This window comes from Salvelinus alpinus, chromosome 2 (genome assembly GCF_045679555.1).
Source record: "Salvelinus alpinus chromosome 2, SLU_Salpinus.1, whole genome shotgun sequence".
In the NCBI taxonomy this organism is placed as follows: Eukaryota; Metazoa; Chordata; class Actinopteri; order Salmoniformes; family Salmonidae; genus Salvelinus; species Salvelinus alpinus.
Genome location: NC_092087.1, coordinates 19787856 through 19806975, shown reverse-complemented (window position 1 = coordinate 19806975; position 19120 = coordinate 19787856). Strand labels below are relative to the sequence as shown.

The window sequence follows — 19120 nt, the reverse complement described above, 5'->3', positions numbered from 1 at the left end:
CTTCTCAGAATTCTTCCGATGACACTCCTGTAACATCATTTTACAACATACATATACAGTTTGTTCGAAAAGGTGCATATTTAGCCATACAAAACCGTGGTTACACAATGAAAATACTAGGAAATCAAGCCTCAATATGTCTGACGTCATCTATCAGAGTGATCTAGTTTAATTAAAAGCTAATCATATACTTGACTAAAAAATACAGGGTTGACAGGAATCGAAAGACAAATTAGTTCTTAATGCAACCGCTGATTTACATTTTTAAAATTATCCTTACTTTTCAATACAGGGTTGGCCAAGTGAAGCTATACAAAACAAAATGGCGATGTATGCGTTTAAAATATTTCGACAGAAACACGGTTTATCATATTAAATATTGCTTACTTTGAGCTGATCTTCCATCATATTCTTGGGCAATGTATCCTTTCTATGTTATAAACGTCTTTTGGTCGATAGATGTCCTCTGTCCTTCGAAATGTCCACTAACAACGACCGAGACCGCGAAACGTTCCCAAAGCTAGAAAGTGCACGACAAAGAAATTCCTCAGAATCGCACTAAACGGATATAAATTGCTATAAAACGGTTTAAATTAACTACCTTATGATGTTTCTAAGTCCTATATCGAATTAAATTACAGACGGATACATTTCAAGTTGATAACCGAGCCTGTGAAAATGGCGTCCGGAGGTCCCATCCTGCGTAAGGGCTTGCGTCGAAAGGGGGGCTACTCTCACTCCTTGGTGTTTTATAACCTCTGAGAGCTACCTAGAAGGCCCATTCCACTTCTCATTGGTTACTGACATCCAGGGGAAGGCGGGTGCAGTTCGTGTCGTGCCATAGGATAGACAGAGACCTTAAAAACTGATCTGAAACCAGAGCTTCGCTCTCAGACCTTTCACTGTCTGTCATGGATTTCGCTGTAGAAATTTTTCTGGGTCACCCACAGACATAATTTCAACGTTGTATGAAACTAGAAGGTGTTTTCTATCCAATATAATTAATAATATGCATATTGTACGAGCAAGAATTGAGTACTAGGCAGTTTAATTTGGAGACGACAAAATGCTAATTCGGAACAGCACCCCCTGTAGTCGCAAGAAGTTAAAGAAGTCTCGAGGTATTGCTCCACTGAGGCAGAATACCTCATGATAAGCTGTAGACCACACTATCTACCAAGAGAGTTCTCATCTATACTATTCATAGCCGTCTATATAGCACCACAAACCGATTCTATGCGATGGACTACAGGAAAAGGAGGGCTGAACAGGCCTCCATTTACATCGACGGGGCTGAAGTGGAGCGGGTTGAGAGTTACGAGTTCGTTGGTGTCCAGATCACCAACAAACTATAATGGTCCAAACACACCAAGACAGTTGTGAAGAGGGCACAACACCTTTTCCCCCTCAGGAGACTGAAACGATTTGGCATGGGTCCCCAGATCCTCAAAGTTCTACAGCTGTACCATCGAGAGCATCCTGACCGGTTGTATTATCGCCTGGTATAGCAACAGCTCGGTTTCTGACCGTAAGGCGCCACAGAGGGTGTGCGTACAGCCCAATACATCACTGGGGAAAAGCATCCTGCCATCCAGACCCTATATACCAGGCGGTGTGTTTTTACACTGCTGCTACTCGCTGTTTATCATAGTCACTTTCCCCCTAGCTACATGTACAAATGACCTCGACTAACATGTACCCCTGCACATTTTACTTGGTACCGGGCCCCCTGTATATACTGTGGCCTCGTTATTGTCATATAATTCTACTGTGTTACTTTCTATTTTTACTTTATTTTATTTAGTAAATCTTTTCTTCACTCTATTTCTTGAACTGCACTGTTGGTTAAGGGCTTGTAAGTAAGCATTTCATGGTAAGGTTGTATTCGGCACGTGACAAATACAATTTGATTTGATTGGATTTGTAATATTAAGGTTGTTCTGTTTTGAAAGATACAAGAGAAATGTCTAGGCAAAGATTATTCTTAGTCTTCTTACATGGGTTAAATTATATCTAGTTTTGACATAATTTTTTAAATCTCTGGATAGATACAATTTTAGGACAGCCTGATAGGATTGTGAACTGTATACGTCAGTGCATAAGGCTGGGTGAAGTTTATACACTTAGAGGGATAACATTATACAATGTTTGAAAGGACTTAAAATAGGACATACTGCCCCTAATATCTCTCCATATAGTGGAGGAAACCGTATCATAATATAAGTATTTTCATCTCTGATCTCTGATCCCATTCCCCCGCAACACCATACACCGCACACACGCACACGCACACGCACACACACACACACACATACACACACACACACACACCATAAGGTCATGGAGACCCTCAGGACTGGGCCATATTTCCGACAGCTGTATCATACAGCTCACCCTGCGAACGCTGTCCAGATGTCCTGCTGTAGAGCACAGGAAGTACAAAATGGATTGCATACAGCATATTCCCCGTAAATCACAGATCGGAGCCAGGAATTTCAATGTGTAGAAAAGGGACCTCAGAGGATAGGAAAAAGGGTAACAACCTGCCTGGTGTTTTTTTATATTTCTCTGTCGCAATTCAATATATGACTGTACTGTACTGTACTGAGTTGGGGCATCAGAATATACTTGTGTTGGATGGAAGTAAATTGCTTTGGGGTTTGATGGAGGAAGGGATTTGGGATATAAGTCCCATCCATTATGTCCGGCTGTGGCACAGTTTCATCAACAGTTTCAACCTGGGAAATTGACAACATCTGTCAAATGGAGTGAATGGAGGTGGGGAGGACCTCACTGTGTTAGTTCACACAGAATAATATCCCTGTCCACACAGTCCAGGCTGTGAATCCGTAACAAACCTCTCCTGGCTACTCAGTGAGGATCATAGACTAATATGATGATTGTCCTGGGCTTGGGGCGCTCCTCTGTGACTCAGGACTTCAAAGAGACAAGAGCTGAAAGAGAAAAAATGAAAGCTCTTGGCTCACCATTCTGCAGACAGACAGCCGGACAGGAGCGATATACCTTTTGCGGCACTAGTACTTGAAACGTGACGTTGAGATATTCTGTCAGGCATTTCTCTCAACCCTTGAACGCTCAAGATTGACACTTTTCAGTTATATACCAGCTATAGTAAGCTGTTGTGTGATATGTCCTGCTGCACATTTCCCAGCCACATTCGCTTCCAATTACAGTGATGTGTGTCTTTAAACAAAAAACACTGAATCTCACCTTATCTTGAAATGAGGACTAATGGTGAGGTGGTTGGGAGAGATTGCAGCAGTATTAGCACTGAAACAGTTTATGTCCCTGCTGTTCCTTAACATGCTCAGCAGGCCTCCATATTTCACTGAGACAAATAGAACATTCAGCAGCTAGCAGAGCAGAGCAGAGCAGAGCTGCACAAAGGAACAGCACCTCAGAGGAAGAGAAAAACCTTCACCTCACTTTTACTCATGAAAAACACTGTAATCACTCAGCAAAGATGAAATAGACAGGAAAGAAGATGCAGAAATAAATCAAATCAAATATTTAATCTAATTTTATTGGTAGCATACACATGTTTATAGCAGACGTTATTGCTGGTGTAGCGAAATGTTGTGTTCCTAGCTCCAAAAGTGGAGTAATATCTAACAATACACAACAATACACACACATCTAAAAGTAAAAGAATGGAATAAAAATATATAGAAATATTAGGATGAGCAATGTCGGAGTCCAGAGTCTAAATATACTGTATGCTGAACAAAATTATAAACGCAACTCGCAGGTAAAGAAGCCGGATAAGGAGGTCCTGGGCTGGCGTGGTTACACATGGTCTGCGTTTGTGAGACCGGTTGGACATACAGCCAAATTCTCTAAAATGACGTTGGAGGTTGCTTACAGTATGGTAGAGAAATTAACATGAAATTCTCTGGCAACAGCTATGGAGGAAATTCCTGCAGTCAGCATGCCAATTCCAGAGAAATACAAATTTTGTGCGCAAGGGAACATTTCTATAATCTTATATTTTTCAGATCATGAAACATGGAACCAATTCTTTACATGTTGCGTTTATATTTTTGTTCACTGTATATACAGTGTATCCGGAAAGTATTCAAACCCCTTCACTTTTTCACATTTTTGTTACGTTACAGCTTTATTCTAAATTGGATAACATGTATTTTTTCCCTCATCAATCTACACACAATACCCCATAATGACAAAGCGAAAACAGGTTTTTAGACATTTTTGCAAATGCAAGTATTCAGACCCTTTGCTGTGAGACTCAAAATTGAGTTCAGGTGCATTCTGTTTCCAATGATCATTATTGAGATGTTTCTACAACTTCATTGGAGTCCACCTGTGGTAAATTCAATTGATTGGACATAATTTGGAAAAGCACACACCTGTCTATATAAAAGTTGACAGTACATGTCAGAGCAAAAACCAAGTCACGAGGTTGAAGGAATTGTCCGTTGAGCTCCGAGACAGGATTGTGTCGAGGCACAGATTTGGGGAATTGTACCTAAAAATGTCTGCTGAGCTCCAGAGTTCCTCTGTGGAGATGGGAGAACCTTCCAGAATTACAACCACCTCTGCACCAATAAGGCTTTTATGGTAGAGTGGCCAGACAGAGACCACTCCTGAGTAAAAGGACACATGACAGCCCGCTTCTTTTCAACAAAGAACAAAGTACTGCTTTAACAAAGTACTGCGTAAAGGGTCTGGATACTTATGTAAATGTGATATTTCCATTTTTAAGTTTTAATAATTTTGCAAAAGTGTATTAAAACCTGTTTTTCCTTTGTCATTATGGGGTATTGTGTGTAGATTGATGAAGGAAAAAAACATTGAATCAATTTTAGAATAAGGCTGTAACGTAACAAAATGTGAAAAAAGTGAAGGGGTCAGAACACTTTTTGAATGCACTGTATATACAGTATATATATGATAAAATGGAACCTTGAAATTATATCAAATAAAGCTGGTGATTTGGATATCCTTTTCTAAATATTTAACATCATCAAATAGCCCATTTTTTGACAAAGGAAATACTATAGACACAGATTAGATGCGGTAGAACAATATTTTATTCCAGAATGGTTAATACTGGTTTTAAAAGCAATGACTGTGCCCTTTTCGTCATATGGTGTCACCAGGGGATGTGTCCCCCTCTGTCCCTGGTCACAACAGTTCATTAGGGCCAGTAAGGTCATTTGTCATTTCTCCATTTGAGACAGAGGTCAGAGACCCTGCAGTTCATCTCAGAATTCACTCCAAATCCACATCCATCTAGATCCCTATAGCCTGATTCCCTCATTCCTTTACGTCCCAGTCCCTCTTGTCATTTTTCTCCTACCCCCCTCTGCTCTCCCTCCGACCCAGCCCCAGCCTCATCCACCTGCTCCATGCGCAGACAGACTCCTGCAGTTTTAATGGTGTGGTAATTGAACTGTTCACTCTCTTGCATGCATGCGAAAGCAGAATGAAATTGAGCCAAATCTCAATTAGACAAGGTTATTATTTAATATTGCGCTGACTTCCCAATCTCATTAAGGGCCTTGTTTGTGTTTTGCTCCTGCTGCTTCTGCTGAAGTTTTAGTAATGAATGAACTCCTCCCGCTCATAAGCAAGAAGAATCTCGTCTCGCCAGAGGTCAGAATGTAACCCATTGCAAATAAACAGGAACTATTATAATATCATAGTAAGTTAATGGAATGTATCCAAATAAAACTACTTTTAATGAAATTCCAGGGATCTACTTCCTTAAGTAGTTCATTATTAAAAATAGTTTTAAAAGAATTCAAACAAGATGTGGGTGTGTCTAGGCAGGTCATTACTTACTCTATCAGTCAGTACAGAGCTACAGCCTTACAGTATGTTTTTTTTTGTCTAGTTGTATAAATGAGCAATTGACTTGGCAAAAACAGAAATGTAACCAAACAAAAAATACCTAATTACCGGCAACAGGCTAATTGCTGTTTAATTATAATAAATTCTCCCAATGCTTTAATTGTACTTCAGGGATTAACTGGGATTCAGTGCTGAAGCATTACCAGGAGTGTGTAGGGAGCGTGGCGCGTCTTCCCGGTGTCGCAGCTCTTTAGTGAGGAAAATATTTTAATCCAGCTTGACACGAAGAGGATCTGCTTAATCCCATTACAGGCTTGCAGCACATCAAACTATAGAAGGCCTGTAGAGACACAGACATATGCATATAAAATAGACAGACGGCAAACGGCAAAAGGTTGAACAGCATAGCATCTTTCAATGGCAACCGTTAAGGACACTTCACAGTCCTTCAGCAGCGCTTCACCATTTTCATTTAGCCAATTTGACTGCTTTGTCTATATCTTGAGAGGACCTCATACTGCAGAGCCTGTAGACACTCTCCTATCTGTCGTACAGCAGAGTTTTGCATGTAAAAGAGGCAGACTGCAGACAACATAACGGCAAAAGGTTGAACAGCATCTTTCAATGGCAACCGTTAAGGACACTTCTTAGTCCTTCAACAGTGCTTCACCATTTTCATTTAGCCAATTTGACTGCTTTGTCTATGTTTTGAGAATGCCTCCTGTAAATCAGAAAGTGTTGAAGTGTTGTGGAAAGTGTTTTATTATGTTGAAGGTGAGGAAATAGTGAATCCTACAGTTAATCAACAGACCCTTGACTTTGGTGTATAGGTCAATGTTAGGATTCCATGCCAGACCAGATGGCTGAGCTAGGAGACTGAAGGAATAGAAAGCATGCCAACCAGAACACTGTGCCGTTAACATCTCCTTATGAAGAGAGACGTGGGTGTCTGATTCAGCCTGGAGCCTGAATGATGAGGATGGGGTTTCTCAATCAAATGAACCAGCAGGTAGAGTGAGGATGGAGCAGACGTGACTTCCCTCTCTGCCCGTCTCTTACATTTCCTCTGTTATCAGTCTTGTGCATGGTGCTCATTCTGAATGAGAAATGTTTTTTGCACATCTTGGCAGGTAGCCCACTGTAAATGAGAGAGAGTGAGAGCAGAGCAGCACGCTACAGTATGCCAATCTGAGTTAAGTTTAAAGCATGGCTCCAGACTTCACATGGCCCAGATTTGGCCCGTGTCCCCTGTCCCTCTCCTTCCACCCCAGGACAGCTTCTGTTCCCTCTGAGCCTCGGCTAAGGGAGGTCAGAGTTCATATTGGCCTTCTCATGGTGAGCAGCTTTTAACTTAGCCAGCTTCATCAGCCTCAGGCTCATGCTATTGCTGCTGAAGGAGAGGATTAAGAACAGCCTGCGGTCTAGAGCAGGCTCGCCTCGGCCCCACTCAACTGATTCATATAGCCCCTGTAGCCTATACTGTATGCCGGGTTAGAGATAGACATCCCAGTCTCCCACCAGTTTAGCCCCTATATGTTTTATTAACCTCCCTCAACCAGATGGCCAAGTTGGATCTGGCTAAATGCTCAACGAGTGGGAGAATTAATTAAATAAGATGGCAGGTGATCAAGCACAGTTTGAACAGAACGTAATCCATCTAAATGGTGTTAGGTTGGTTGACAAAGGCCCTAAGAGAAACGCGTTGTCTTGAAGGGATTGTAAAAACCTCCCTCTTAAACTCACCAATCCTCCCAACAATGCACTGCTAATTAGCACAGCGCAGCGTCCTATCTTTTGATTTGAATCCGTAATTTGCAACATAAATCACAGTGTGTGGGAAAAGAGTGAAATGGGAGCAACATTATTAAGCCTGAGGCATTTCTCCAATCCGGACTCATGGATCATAACAAAGCCATGTGAATCTGAGGTTGGAAGAAAAGTCAATGTCCTACAGTAGTATTGCGATTAAGAGGGGTTGGTGTATTGCACACTCTGTTGTCTGTGGCTCTGCCGGTGACATCAGGGAGGTCACCCACTAGGTCAGATTAACCAGGATGGACTCACAAAGGCCCCAGACAGAGTTAATACCATTAGCATGAAGCATGGGGAGAGAGTTCAGGGTTCTTGTCTATTTGAAAACAGAGCCTCCTAAAGAAATGAATTAAATCGACTCTTTCACTCCTTGGTCAATTATTCAATTACTTCTCATGAACTGCCATTTGACCTCTGTGTTTTCTATTGAATTTGGTAACTGAGAGAGAAGATACAAAAAAGAGGAGCAGTGTTTTTGGTCAGTATGATTGAAAACACACCAGTAAAACGTCAGCTGTTTGTTAAAACTACCGGGGGTGTGGGAGCGTGGCTATCTCTCCGGTTTCGCTCCATCCTGCTGAAATAAAGAGCTTAACACACACAAATTCCCAGACAAATCCATGTTTTGCCATTAATTGGAAGCTCCATCATCGACATGAGAAGAGACAAACACTGTAATTACTGGATGTGTATGCTTGTGATGAGAAGTGTTCAGCTATTTCCATTTTTGTCGATGGACATTTGTGAGGACTCCCATGAGCATTATAATTTGTCGCCAATTTTCGTATTACTAGTGTGACATTATTCAACGTGGCCTGGTCTATCTGCTACCCTGCGTTCAACCAACTAGATTCCTGACTAGAATGACCCAGTGACCTACAGTAGGTCAAAGCCAACTTGAGGCAGGCTAATGAACAGATAACCTAGAGATTCTACTATAGAACAGAGACTGGTGGGTAACAATGCCGTCGAGGTGAACATTCCTGCACAGAGCTCTATCCCCCACAATCCTGTGCTCTTGTCATACTGTACACAGCTCATTAGGATTCAAGCCGCTGGCCTGTTAAGTGGAGAATTACCCGTGCCCTCTGACCCTGAGACCACTGGTTATCAGATAAAAAACAAATAAAAAATAATTTTGCTATGGTCCTCCTGAGTGGCGCTGTGGTCTAAGGCGCTGCATTGCTAGCTGTGTCACTAGAGACTGTGGGTTCAAGTCCAGGCTCTGTCGTAGCCAGCTGTGACCGGGAGACCCATGGGACGGCGTACAATTGGGTTAGGGGGGGTTTGGCCGGCAGGGATGTCATTGTGATTCGCTAGTGACTCCTGTGGTGGGCTGGGTGCAGTGCACGCTGACAAGGTTGCCAGGTGTACAGTGTTTCCTCTGACACATTGATGCTTCCGGGTTAAGTGGGCAGTTGGGTTGGGTTGAGTTTTGGAGGACGCATGGCTCTCGACGTTCACCTCTCCCGAGTCTGTACGAGAGTTGCAGCGATGAGACAAGACTGTAACTACCAATTGGATACCACGAAATTGGGGAGAAAAGGGGTAAAAAATATATATATATACTATTGCTATTCTTTGGAAGAAGATTATTGCTAAGTCTGAGAACCATGTGTGATCATCATGGTTGTGTTGTGTTCTCTTTGAATATTCAGAGAGGAGCCCACAGACACAGAACAGGAACAGGAACAGCCTGATGACAAATGCTACAGCAGGGTTGTGTCTTAATGATGTAAATCATTCGCTCTGTTGTGGAATGAATTCATAATTTTCACTTTGAAATGTGGGGCATGTATTAATATAACCACAGCCTCATGTATTTATGTATTTAAACTCTTGTTCTATGGTGCATGAAAAACGACTCGCCCTGGCTGCCTAGCCAATACACTCCAACAGACAATAAACAAGAAAACAATGTGTGTCTCCAGGGAACAGAGTGATATAGAGATGCAATAATTAGATTTTGGTCACAGTAGCATTTTAAAGGGGCAATCAGCAGTTGCTAAATACATTTTTTCACTTTTAAATTAATTGTATGAGCCTATTGATTCTTGAAGAATATAACTTATAAATTCCTCATGAGCTTAGTTCAACTATCACACTCCATGAGAACACAAAATATAAGCTTGTTTTACTCCAATGTTTGTAAACAAAGTAAATTTAAACAACCACTAGATAACCTCAAAACCTGGTTCAAACTATAATTTTGATATCATGGATGGTCAGTTATTGCAAATATAGCTCTGGTTACTAATTTAATAAGAGTGGTTACATTTCTCCAGCCCCGTCCCTCAACTTTTTACCGAAATGGCTGATTGCCGCTTTAAGCATGAAGCCCAGAATGTGGTCCCTGCTGATGTGAGTGACTGCTGTGCTGGAAACTTGTGTTGTGCCTGGGTGAGCATCTCTCTCGGTCACCGGGGGTTCTCTCTCTGCCTTGTGTGGGATAGCCTGACTGTCTGTCTGCCTGACGCGTGGGTGGATCTGGATTCATGGGACGCCACTCTCACTCTGTTGTCTGTGTTGCACTTGCAGGTCCGACGTCTTCTGCATGCCATAGAGATGAATTGAGAACTGGAAGAGAGCAGCGTGTGTCACTTCCCCCAAGATTAACTCTGAGATTGCTGTCTCCTGTGGAGTGATGAGGATGAGGTCGTCGAGTTGGAGCCCAGGATTGGCTCTCCTGGTGGGTGTGGTCGCCAGTATCTGTGCCTTTCACCCCACCACTGCCATAGACATACCACTGGAGGGTAAGCGCTCACTTTCCATTGTAGTGCCTGGGAAGGATACCATACAGCTTTGTAAAGTACAGTATATTGATTTTGTTTTCCAATATATGTAATGGTCAAAGCCATCCACATGTATTCTTTGAAATATTGAGTATTCTGTAATTCTGTATCGTACCAAAATCAGTTGTATTATATTCATGGATGGAACAAATCCTTGGCTGAGGTTTGGTTTCTTGTTTAAATCAGGTTTCTTCATTCTCTTGTATTTGGGCTGTGTATCTTACAGTTTCCTTGGAAACAAGTATCAAGTTTTTTTCCAACTAAATTATTCATAAAACATCTCTTAAGGGCCCGCATATAAATAACATTTCAGAAAAGCAACCCATACTTATGTTGATGCAAGGTGATTCATTTCCTGCAATCTCCTTAAATGTGGGCTAAAGTGTTTCATTTATAAATGTCTACAACCAACACAAAACTGGATTATGCTTAAACCTATGTCTGTCTTTTTGTTTGTTGTCTTCCTGCTGCCATGGATATTCTAGTTGTAGGTCATGTAAACAGTAAGTTTGCTCTGACGTGCCCTGTCCCATCCAGCATTAGTGACCGCCTGTCTGTCCTCACTTAATCTCTTGGCTCAGTGGTCAGCAACACAGCAGCTGTACCATGTGGTCATCTCGTGAACGATCTGCATCTCCATTTATTCACACAATCAACATCTCACCCACTTAGTGGCATGTAGTTTTAACCTGCACCACTGGTCCTACTGGCCTGGCCTCATGATGCTAGTTTTACTGTTGCTGACATCTGTAGTTGTGTAGTATATTTCTAACACATATCACTTAAACAAGAAAGCATGGACAAAGCAGAACAGGTTCAAACAGGATGTCACTGTGAAATAGAACTATTGGAAATTAAAATATCATCATAATGGAAACAAATCATCCCATTACACCTAATAATAGACTGAGAGATCAAATCAAATCAAATGTATTTATATAGCCCTTCTTACATCAGATGATATCTCAAAGTGCTGTACAGAAACCCAGCCTAAAACCCCAAACAGCAAGCAATGCAGGTGTAGAAGCACGGTGGCTAGGAAACTATAATGCTATAATAAACCTGCAGTAGGTATATGGAGTTTTCTTCATTAAAGTGTTGTCCCTGTTGTCTGTTGTCCAGTTGAGCAGCTGCCCACCATCACAGAGGCCTCCCCCAGCTCTCTGATCGCCTTCCCCTTCGATGAGAGCTTCCCCATGACGTGTGAAGCCAAAGGGAACCCCAAGCCAGAGTGAGTAATGAGTATCCTACTCTACCATTCCATACCCAGCAGATGGGAGAGGGACTACCCAGGAGAGCTCGTTAGCAGCCCAACAGACAGCCTACCACCGGCCATCGATTTGGCATGTCAACTTGTTTTTGGCTGTTTGATTTCATGGTGTGAAGTCTTGCACATACTGTGAGTGCCAACATTGGACACTGAACACACTGTGTACATTTGGCTGAAACACATGTGACATTTTCAAGGTTTATGTTGAATGTTATCAGTGGCTGATTGAACTGTTGATTTTGTAGATTCTGGTGGACGAAGAATGGGGAAGAGTTTGACCCTTACCAGGACCCAAGGCTGATCAAGGAGAAAAACTCGGGGACGTTTGTGATCCCCAACACTGGGAACCTCACAGAGTACCAGGGAATTTACCGCTGTTATGCCTCGAATAAACTAGGGACAGCCATAACAGAGGAGATTGAGTTTGTTGTGCCCCGTGAGTAGCATCCCTAAGCTCTTTGGTGCTCCATTACAATTATTTCAAAGTGATTCAGGTCCTGGAATCCAATGTGTCGCTCCATTGTGAGCTGTTTGTTGTATTGGCCATGGCAGAAAGTCATTGAACCTCCAAAACATTCCACACCCAGTTGCGTCCCATCTATCCATATGGACTGTGTGGCAGAAGGGAGACTGATCTAGCATCTCCATCATTTCACTTGGTACATTTTTCATTTAGTTCCAAAGCATAGTACATACATCTTCAAAGAAATCCAGACAGAGGGGAACTGTGACTAAATTTGTCCGTGCTTCAACCATTCAGGGTGGCTGACATGCAGCACAACAGTAGTAATAACGTCTATTTTTTTCCTGCAAGCCAATATCTAAAGAAGGTGCTGTAAAATACAATTCACTGGCTCAACACAAGCACCTCCACACACAACCAGCACAAAACACTAGTATCATAGGACTGCCACCTGTTGGAGAGAAAGGCAACTACACTGAATGACTGACAAATCATGGTAAACTTTTGTTTATTTTGGGGGGTTAGATGTACCGAAGTTTCCTAAGGAGAAGATTGATCCCATCGAGGTGGAGGAGGGTCAGCCTGTCATTCTGGAGTGTAACCCTCCTAAAGGAATCCCTCCTTTACAGATCTATTGGATGACCATCGGTAAGTGACTAATGACTTCCCAGACCTGACACCCTGACACGCCCTGGAGAGAGGCCTGTCTGAGTCATGTCAAATCCTTTGTGTTGACACCTGCAGTTTTATTGATGCACAATTGCTAAAAAAAACGTACTCAAATGTGGTTTATATGGAATGTCCTCCTCTTTTCACCTTCTCAGGCCTTCAGCACATAGAGCAGGATGACAGGGTGTCCATGGGTCTGAACGGCGACCTGTTCTTCTCTAATGCTCTGGAGAAGGATAGCCACAGAGACTACTGCTGCTTCGCTGCCTTCCCCAAGATACGCACCATCGTACAGAAGAATGCCATGTCTGTCATAGTCAAGAGCAGTAGGTATCAATCTAAAAGACTGTGATTAAGTTTATTTATGATCTCAGCTACAGCAAGGAGCTTGTTATGGTTAGGAAAAGGCTTTGTGTTGATCACCATAATGGTCTCAAGCTCTGATCCAATGCATTTTGTTATTATGATCATGAATATGATTAAGAACATTCCCAATATCCAACAGCATCTCCAAAGTTGTATTTCCCATGCGCTTGATGCCACTGATGTTTTAATTCATTTAAACCACCGCATTGTGTGTCACTTTTGTTCTATGGATGCTTTGTACATTTTCATATGTTACCCACCTTCATTTCAGAAAATTCAAACAATGACTCAAGTAGCGGTCCAGGTCATGGTAAGTTACATTCCATACCATATATCTGTCTGGAACACCCATTTTTCCATACCAGAATGTGATTTGAGGATCCAAAGACTGCATTTTAGGTTAGCAGTTCAAGCAACCCATTCATTGCCTTCTTTGAAAAATCACTTTAGTATTTAGCAGTTTCACTAACTAACTAAGCATAAAAACACTGATTGTTTCTGTTCCATTCTCAAAGCCAATTCAATCATGGAGAGAAAACCAAGTCTTCTGATGCCCTCTGGTGTCAAGTCGAAGACACAGCTGGTGAAAGGTGACGAGCTACTACTGGAGTGCATTGCAGAGGGCTTGTAAGTAAACCTACCTCTGTATTTTACCAAGGACTGCTTCAACATGATATCTGCTGTACATGCCACTGAATGTAAAGCAATTACAACAACCTGCTCATACAACATTTCACTGCCCCTCTTCTTTCATTCAGTCCAACTCCCATGATTGAGTGGTTGAAGATAGACCACAGGCTGCCTGACAGAGTAACAATCGAGAACCATGGGAAACTCCTGAGCATTGACCAGGTTGATGAAGACGACAATGGGAAGTACATGTGTAAGGCTATGAACATCCACGGAATGGCCGTCCACTACTTTGACGTATCAGTGGAAGGTATGTGTGTGTATCTGAAAAATATGCTGTATAGCTTAAACTGCATTTAGGTATTACTGTAGGAAGGTACCTCATAATAGTAACACATTTTCATGAGAAATAGTGCCATCTACGGTACATTGAACAAACTGCTTTTCAAGAGGGCATCAAAAAGTCACAATTTCAGAACTGTCTCTGGGTGGTAAGATAACACAAACAAGTATTTTGTGATTTCCATGTAAAACAAAAAAACGTGGCATTTATTGAGATGTGTAAACTGTGGCCTGGTTCCCTCCCTGATTGCAGATGTTTTATGTCTATCTTTGATGTTGGTCTTTCCAGAGCCTCCTCAGTGGGTGTCTGAGCCTGAGAGCCAGCTTAGTATGATTGGCTCAGATGTGCTCATCAATTGCTCCGCCACGGGCACTCCTCAGCCCACCATCCAATGGATGGTGAATGGAAAGCCTATTGAGGGTATGTTCTCAGTGTACCTCAACAAGACATGCATCTCCAGGACTGCCTATTGGTGCACAGCTAATGGATTTCGTTGTTTATTGCAGAGGTCCCAGCATCTAACAGAAAAGAGTTTGATGACAAAATTGTCTTGCACAAAGCCAACTCGACTGACAGTGCCGTCTACCAATGTGAGGCCTCCAACAGACATGGAACCCTGCTAGCCAATGCCAATATCATGATCATGAGTAAGTTTATGGGGCTTCACTGGTTTTAATCTCCACCTCTGAAAATAGCCTTAACTTTCATCTGAGGCTTTATGTTTTATTGGTTACAAATAAATAGTTGCTAAATCTCAGTCTTAATCACTCTGTTTAACCAGATGCGCCCATCTATTTATAGTTACCCATTAAGTATGAAATTGTATGACAAGGAAAGTGCAGTAAAGAATCCAACTGGTTGCTTGGCAATGGAACGGGCAGCATCTGTTTCTCTGTAATTGCCAGACATTGGCGTTAGGCAGTGGAAGATGGTCTGTGAGTGGTGTTGTGTCTGGTTTGAGAGACAGCTCTGGCACGGGCTCTACCCTGCAGCTCTTGGGCCATGGTGAAGGAATGGCTGTCTGAGCGCCACAGTCCTCCATACGGATTACCCACCCACATCCCCTGTGATTCACTCCGCCTGCTCCCAGGCATTTATATGCTAACCCATTTCTCCAGTCAATTCAGAATTCAATGCCATAACACGAACATGTGCTGCTTTTATAAGAGCAGATAAGAAATTATTTGCTCTTTTTGGCTTTTCAGAAATGTCTGGAGTTTGTCACTGGTCTGTTTCTGGATGCAAAATCACAGCTTTCGTGGAGTGAGACAGACACAGGATGTTTTGGCTAGAAATGATAAGACGCATTTATTTAAAATTTTGCGCTCATTATTCTATTTGTTTTCATTTTTTCTATTTTCATTGACAGTCCAGCCATTCTTTTAAAATAAATGGTAATTAACAAAGAAGGATGACAACATTTTCACCTCAACATTTTGTCTCTCAAATTTTTTTTGACTTTAGTAGTAACTCTTTATAGCCAAATACTGGAAGAAGGAATCTGTTCAAGTGGAGGACCACACTTAAATCCCTTCATATCTCATTCATATCCCAAACCCTGAATCACTCACTGGGATGTCTCTCCCCACAGATCTGCCTCCTATGATCCTGACAGAGGAAGGTCTGGAGTATTCAGCTGTGGAGGGGAAGGTTATAGTGATGCACTGCAAGGTGTTTAGTTCTCCACCCTCTGCTGTTACCTGGTGAGTAGACTCTCCCTAACCCTGGTCCCAGATCAGCATGGGCTTTATCCAGCTCATTCTGCTATTGCTGTCATGTGATGTCATCATTGGCACTCAGGCAATACCAGGCTAGTCCAGCTCCAACCAGTCCTCTCAGAGGCCAGCAGAGAGCAGTAGATATCAACGTGTCAACAGATAGTTATGAAACACCTGTGTACAGAATCTGTTTATCGGTTGGTGCTCCACTGTTTATTGAGGAAATATACAGAAAGAAAGCATCTTACACATACACAAAAACTTTAATGAAACATTTTTATCTTGTGATGTGCTCAAAAACATTCTTCTGTAATTTAATTAAATCGCTAGTGGAGACTTTAATTGATTGCTTTGAATGTTTTACAGGAACAAGGAGGACTCCACCCGATCTGTGGAGGGACCAAGGTTTACAGTTCACCAGAATGGATCATTGGAGATCTATAATGTGGAAAAAGAAGACATGGGCCAATACACATGTTACACCAAGAATACTGAAGGGGCGTCTGCTATCACTGCCCTACTGGATGTTAAAGGTATACAACTCAATGAAAGACAGCATTTGTTTTAACATACTAGTCTAGGACCATGTGTTTTTTCTGACTATGTGACCTGAAAACTGTCTTACCTAGTTTTCCCTGCTTCAGTCACATAGTCAGAAAACATTGGGTCCTAAACATAACCCTTTACATATACAGTTGTGTGTTTGAACTATCCAAGATCCCACAAAGATATTCCAGGCCCCGGAAGACTTGCAGGTCCTAATAGGAACCACAGCCCAGCTCTCCTGCCTGGCGGTGTACGACAACTCATTCAGTGGCGACTTTGAGATTGTGTGGGAAAAAGACGATATGGAGATAGCCCTAAACCACACAGAGAATTCTGGGTAAGATGAAGCCTTTCTTGTGGTGTTACATATATAAGCCTAGCAGGAAAGTTCACTTGCTTTTTAGATGGCACAGATCAATAGGTTGTCTCTCTTTTTCTCTGCCGATAGATATTTCATAGATGATGGTATACTGCAGATCGTCAACGTCAGCCACAGAGACCAGGGCATGTACAAGTGTGTGGCCAGTACTCCAATGGATCAGGACACTGCCTCTGCACTACTCATGGTGCTGGGTGAGCAAATTATGTCAAATACATCAAAGCCTGCTCAGACCTAAAGGCTCTATGACCTCCAGCACAACAGAAATGCATGTCACAGTATGGATCCATACCGTATGTTGAAGCCAAGCGTGCCATGGCATAGTACTCAGAGCAGAACATGATTACACATGTCTTCAGATTCAGACCTTGGCTCTGCGTTTACAGTAAAATGCATTTACATTGTTTGATTCCTCTTCAAAAAACAATGGCTGCATTCCAAACACTTAAAAGACACACTATATCCCCTCAGCCCTCAAATTGAGTAGACACTTCTGATGACGTATCATGACTTCTGACGAGTATACTGTAGTCTTGCAGGACAAGGGGCGAGGGAGGAAGGAATGATTTTTATAATGGACCGCCCTTGCCCAGAAATTCGTCACTCGTTCATCCCGCGATGTTTGTGTTTTCGTGTTTTGGGTGCTATATATGCGCTACAGTCAATTATGATTGCATGTCTACTTATATTAGCTATATAATTATTAATATACGTCTACCGTACTATAGCTACCAAAATAATTGGCTAACTAACATTTGCCTGCCTAGCTGGAACTTATGAAGAAGGAAAATGTTTTATTTTTACAATTTCCAAAAGTTAACCAAACAAAAACATCCTTACTTTTACAAGACGTGTTTGTGCCTTCATGTGCATAAGTAGCACAATTTCTAACCTTTTTACATTGCTTTTTACTTACACTTGTGTGTTACCTTATCCATATTGACGTTGAGGTTTTAAGTTTCGGCTGACTTTTCTTAGTGGATGTACAATTATCGCGAATTGAATTATAGGGTGTTTCAGGCCTCAAGTGAACATGATAGTACACTTACAAGGTTGAGGGGCTTATGTTGCAAACTTTCCTTGTTTGGCTAATCGTTTGACTGACGTACAAGATGGTGAGGGGGATACCCCCAAGGGCATAAGGCGAGGGTAAGTGGACGAGGGTGTGTCTTTTATGAGTTTGAAACGCAGCCATTGAATGTCTATGACCTGCCAACAAATAACTACGTTACTGCATCATAGTTTTCACTTTCTTTCTTCTCAATTGGTCAGTTTCTGCTTCAAACGTTTTTCCTCAGTCCTTTTCCACTCCAGAGGATTCCCTGTCTTTGTGTGTTATCAAAGCAATGTTGTTGTTGTGGTGGTGGTGGTGTTTTCAGACATCCCACATGCACCTGAGAATTTGGTGCTATCTGAACACAAGGGCAGAAGTGTGAAGCTCAAATGGATCACTGGGGAGGACCACAACAGCTCAACCACTGGTAATAGTCTGGTCATCCACCTGGCTCTGCAAACACAGCAAACACATTACGCAGCTCTGCATGCATGTTGGAGCATCAGGCCTGTAGTATACAGTATACACTGAAAATAACATGGCACATATTTACTCAGAAAATGTTAATTAGTACTTTATTATTGTGTTAGTCTCATGTCAACATCCCAATACAAATTAGTAGTTTAATCTTTTGGAGCAAGTATCCTGCTCAGTGCAGGGTCTGAATAGTTTGCTGCATAGCTGGCTGTTAGGTAAGCATCCCCTTTGGCAAATGGCTTGGGCAGATTGGGGACTGGTCTGTGTGTCTCACCCTGTCAACAGAGTTCATTATTGAGTATGAGGAGAGCCAGTGGGAGCCGGGGACCTGGAGAGAGCTTCAGAGAGTTCCTGGAAATCACGGCTCGGCAGTCCTCAAACTTTACGGACATGTCGACTATCGCTTCCGAGTGTCTGGAGTTAACACAGTGGGCAGAGGGCGCCCCAGTGAGCCCACAGAGAGATACAAGACCCCTCCCGCAGGTAGGAATTCCTCCACTCATGTTGCCTTGTCCTCCTCCTTCATATCACCGTACAGGCCACCGGAGCTGCCTGCGCTGCTCGTTGAACTTTAAAACACTCATCATCTGAGATAATTGATTCCACTCTTGTTGATACCAAGGTCTCTTATGTGCACATTTCACAGGAGATTTCTGCCAAAATCCATATTTCTTCTCTCTCACCAGCCCCTGACAAGAACCCTGAAAATATCAAAATTGAAGGTCATTTGCCACATGAAATGGATATCAACTGGGAGGTAAGAAAC

At 42.3% G+C, this 19120-nt stretch overlaps 1 protein-coding gene across 5 annotated transcripts in view; it reads left to right on the top strand.

The window, feature by feature from the left end:
- Positions 1–19120, top strand: part of LOC139556030 (neural cell adhesion molecule L1-like protein) — a 104904-nt gene that overhangs the window by 59104 nt on the left and 26680 nt on the right. For 2 of the 5 annotated variants that reach the window (XM_071369508.1, XM_071369516.1), the window contains exons 2-19: positions 10186–10400; positions 10925–10942; positions 11562–11670; positions 11955–12145; positions 12698–12820; positions 12997–13167; positions 13479–13517; positions 13723–13834; positions 13966–14147; positions 14469–14600; positions 14687–14827; positions 15772–15883; positions 16265–16431; positions 16616–16781; positions 16893–17017; positions 18203–18304; positions 18640–18837; positions 19041–19111. In XM_071369508.1, the coding sequence (XP_071225609.1) occupies positions 10292–10400; positions 10925–10942; positions 11562–11670; positions 11955–12145; positions 12698–12820; positions 12997–13167; positions 13479–13517; positions 13723–13834; positions 13966–14147; positions 14469–14600; positions 14687–14827; positions 15772–15883; positions 16265–16431; positions 16616–16781; positions 16893–17017; positions 18203–18304; positions 18640–18837; positions 19041–19111 (2268 nt within the window). In that variant the 5' untranslated portion in view covers positions 10186–10291. The remainder of the gene's footprint in view (positions 1–10185; positions 10401–10924; positions 10943–11561; positions 11671–11954; positions 12146–12697; positions 12821–12996; positions 13168–13478; positions 13518–13722; positions 13835–13965; positions 14148–14468; positions 14601–14686; positions 14828–15771; positions 15884–16264; positions 16432–16615; positions 16782–16892; positions 17018–18202; positions 18305–18639; positions 18838–19040; positions 19112–19120) is intronic. The other 3 variants (XM_071369524.1, XM_071369531.1, XM_071369540.1) reach the window with 3 other exon arrangements.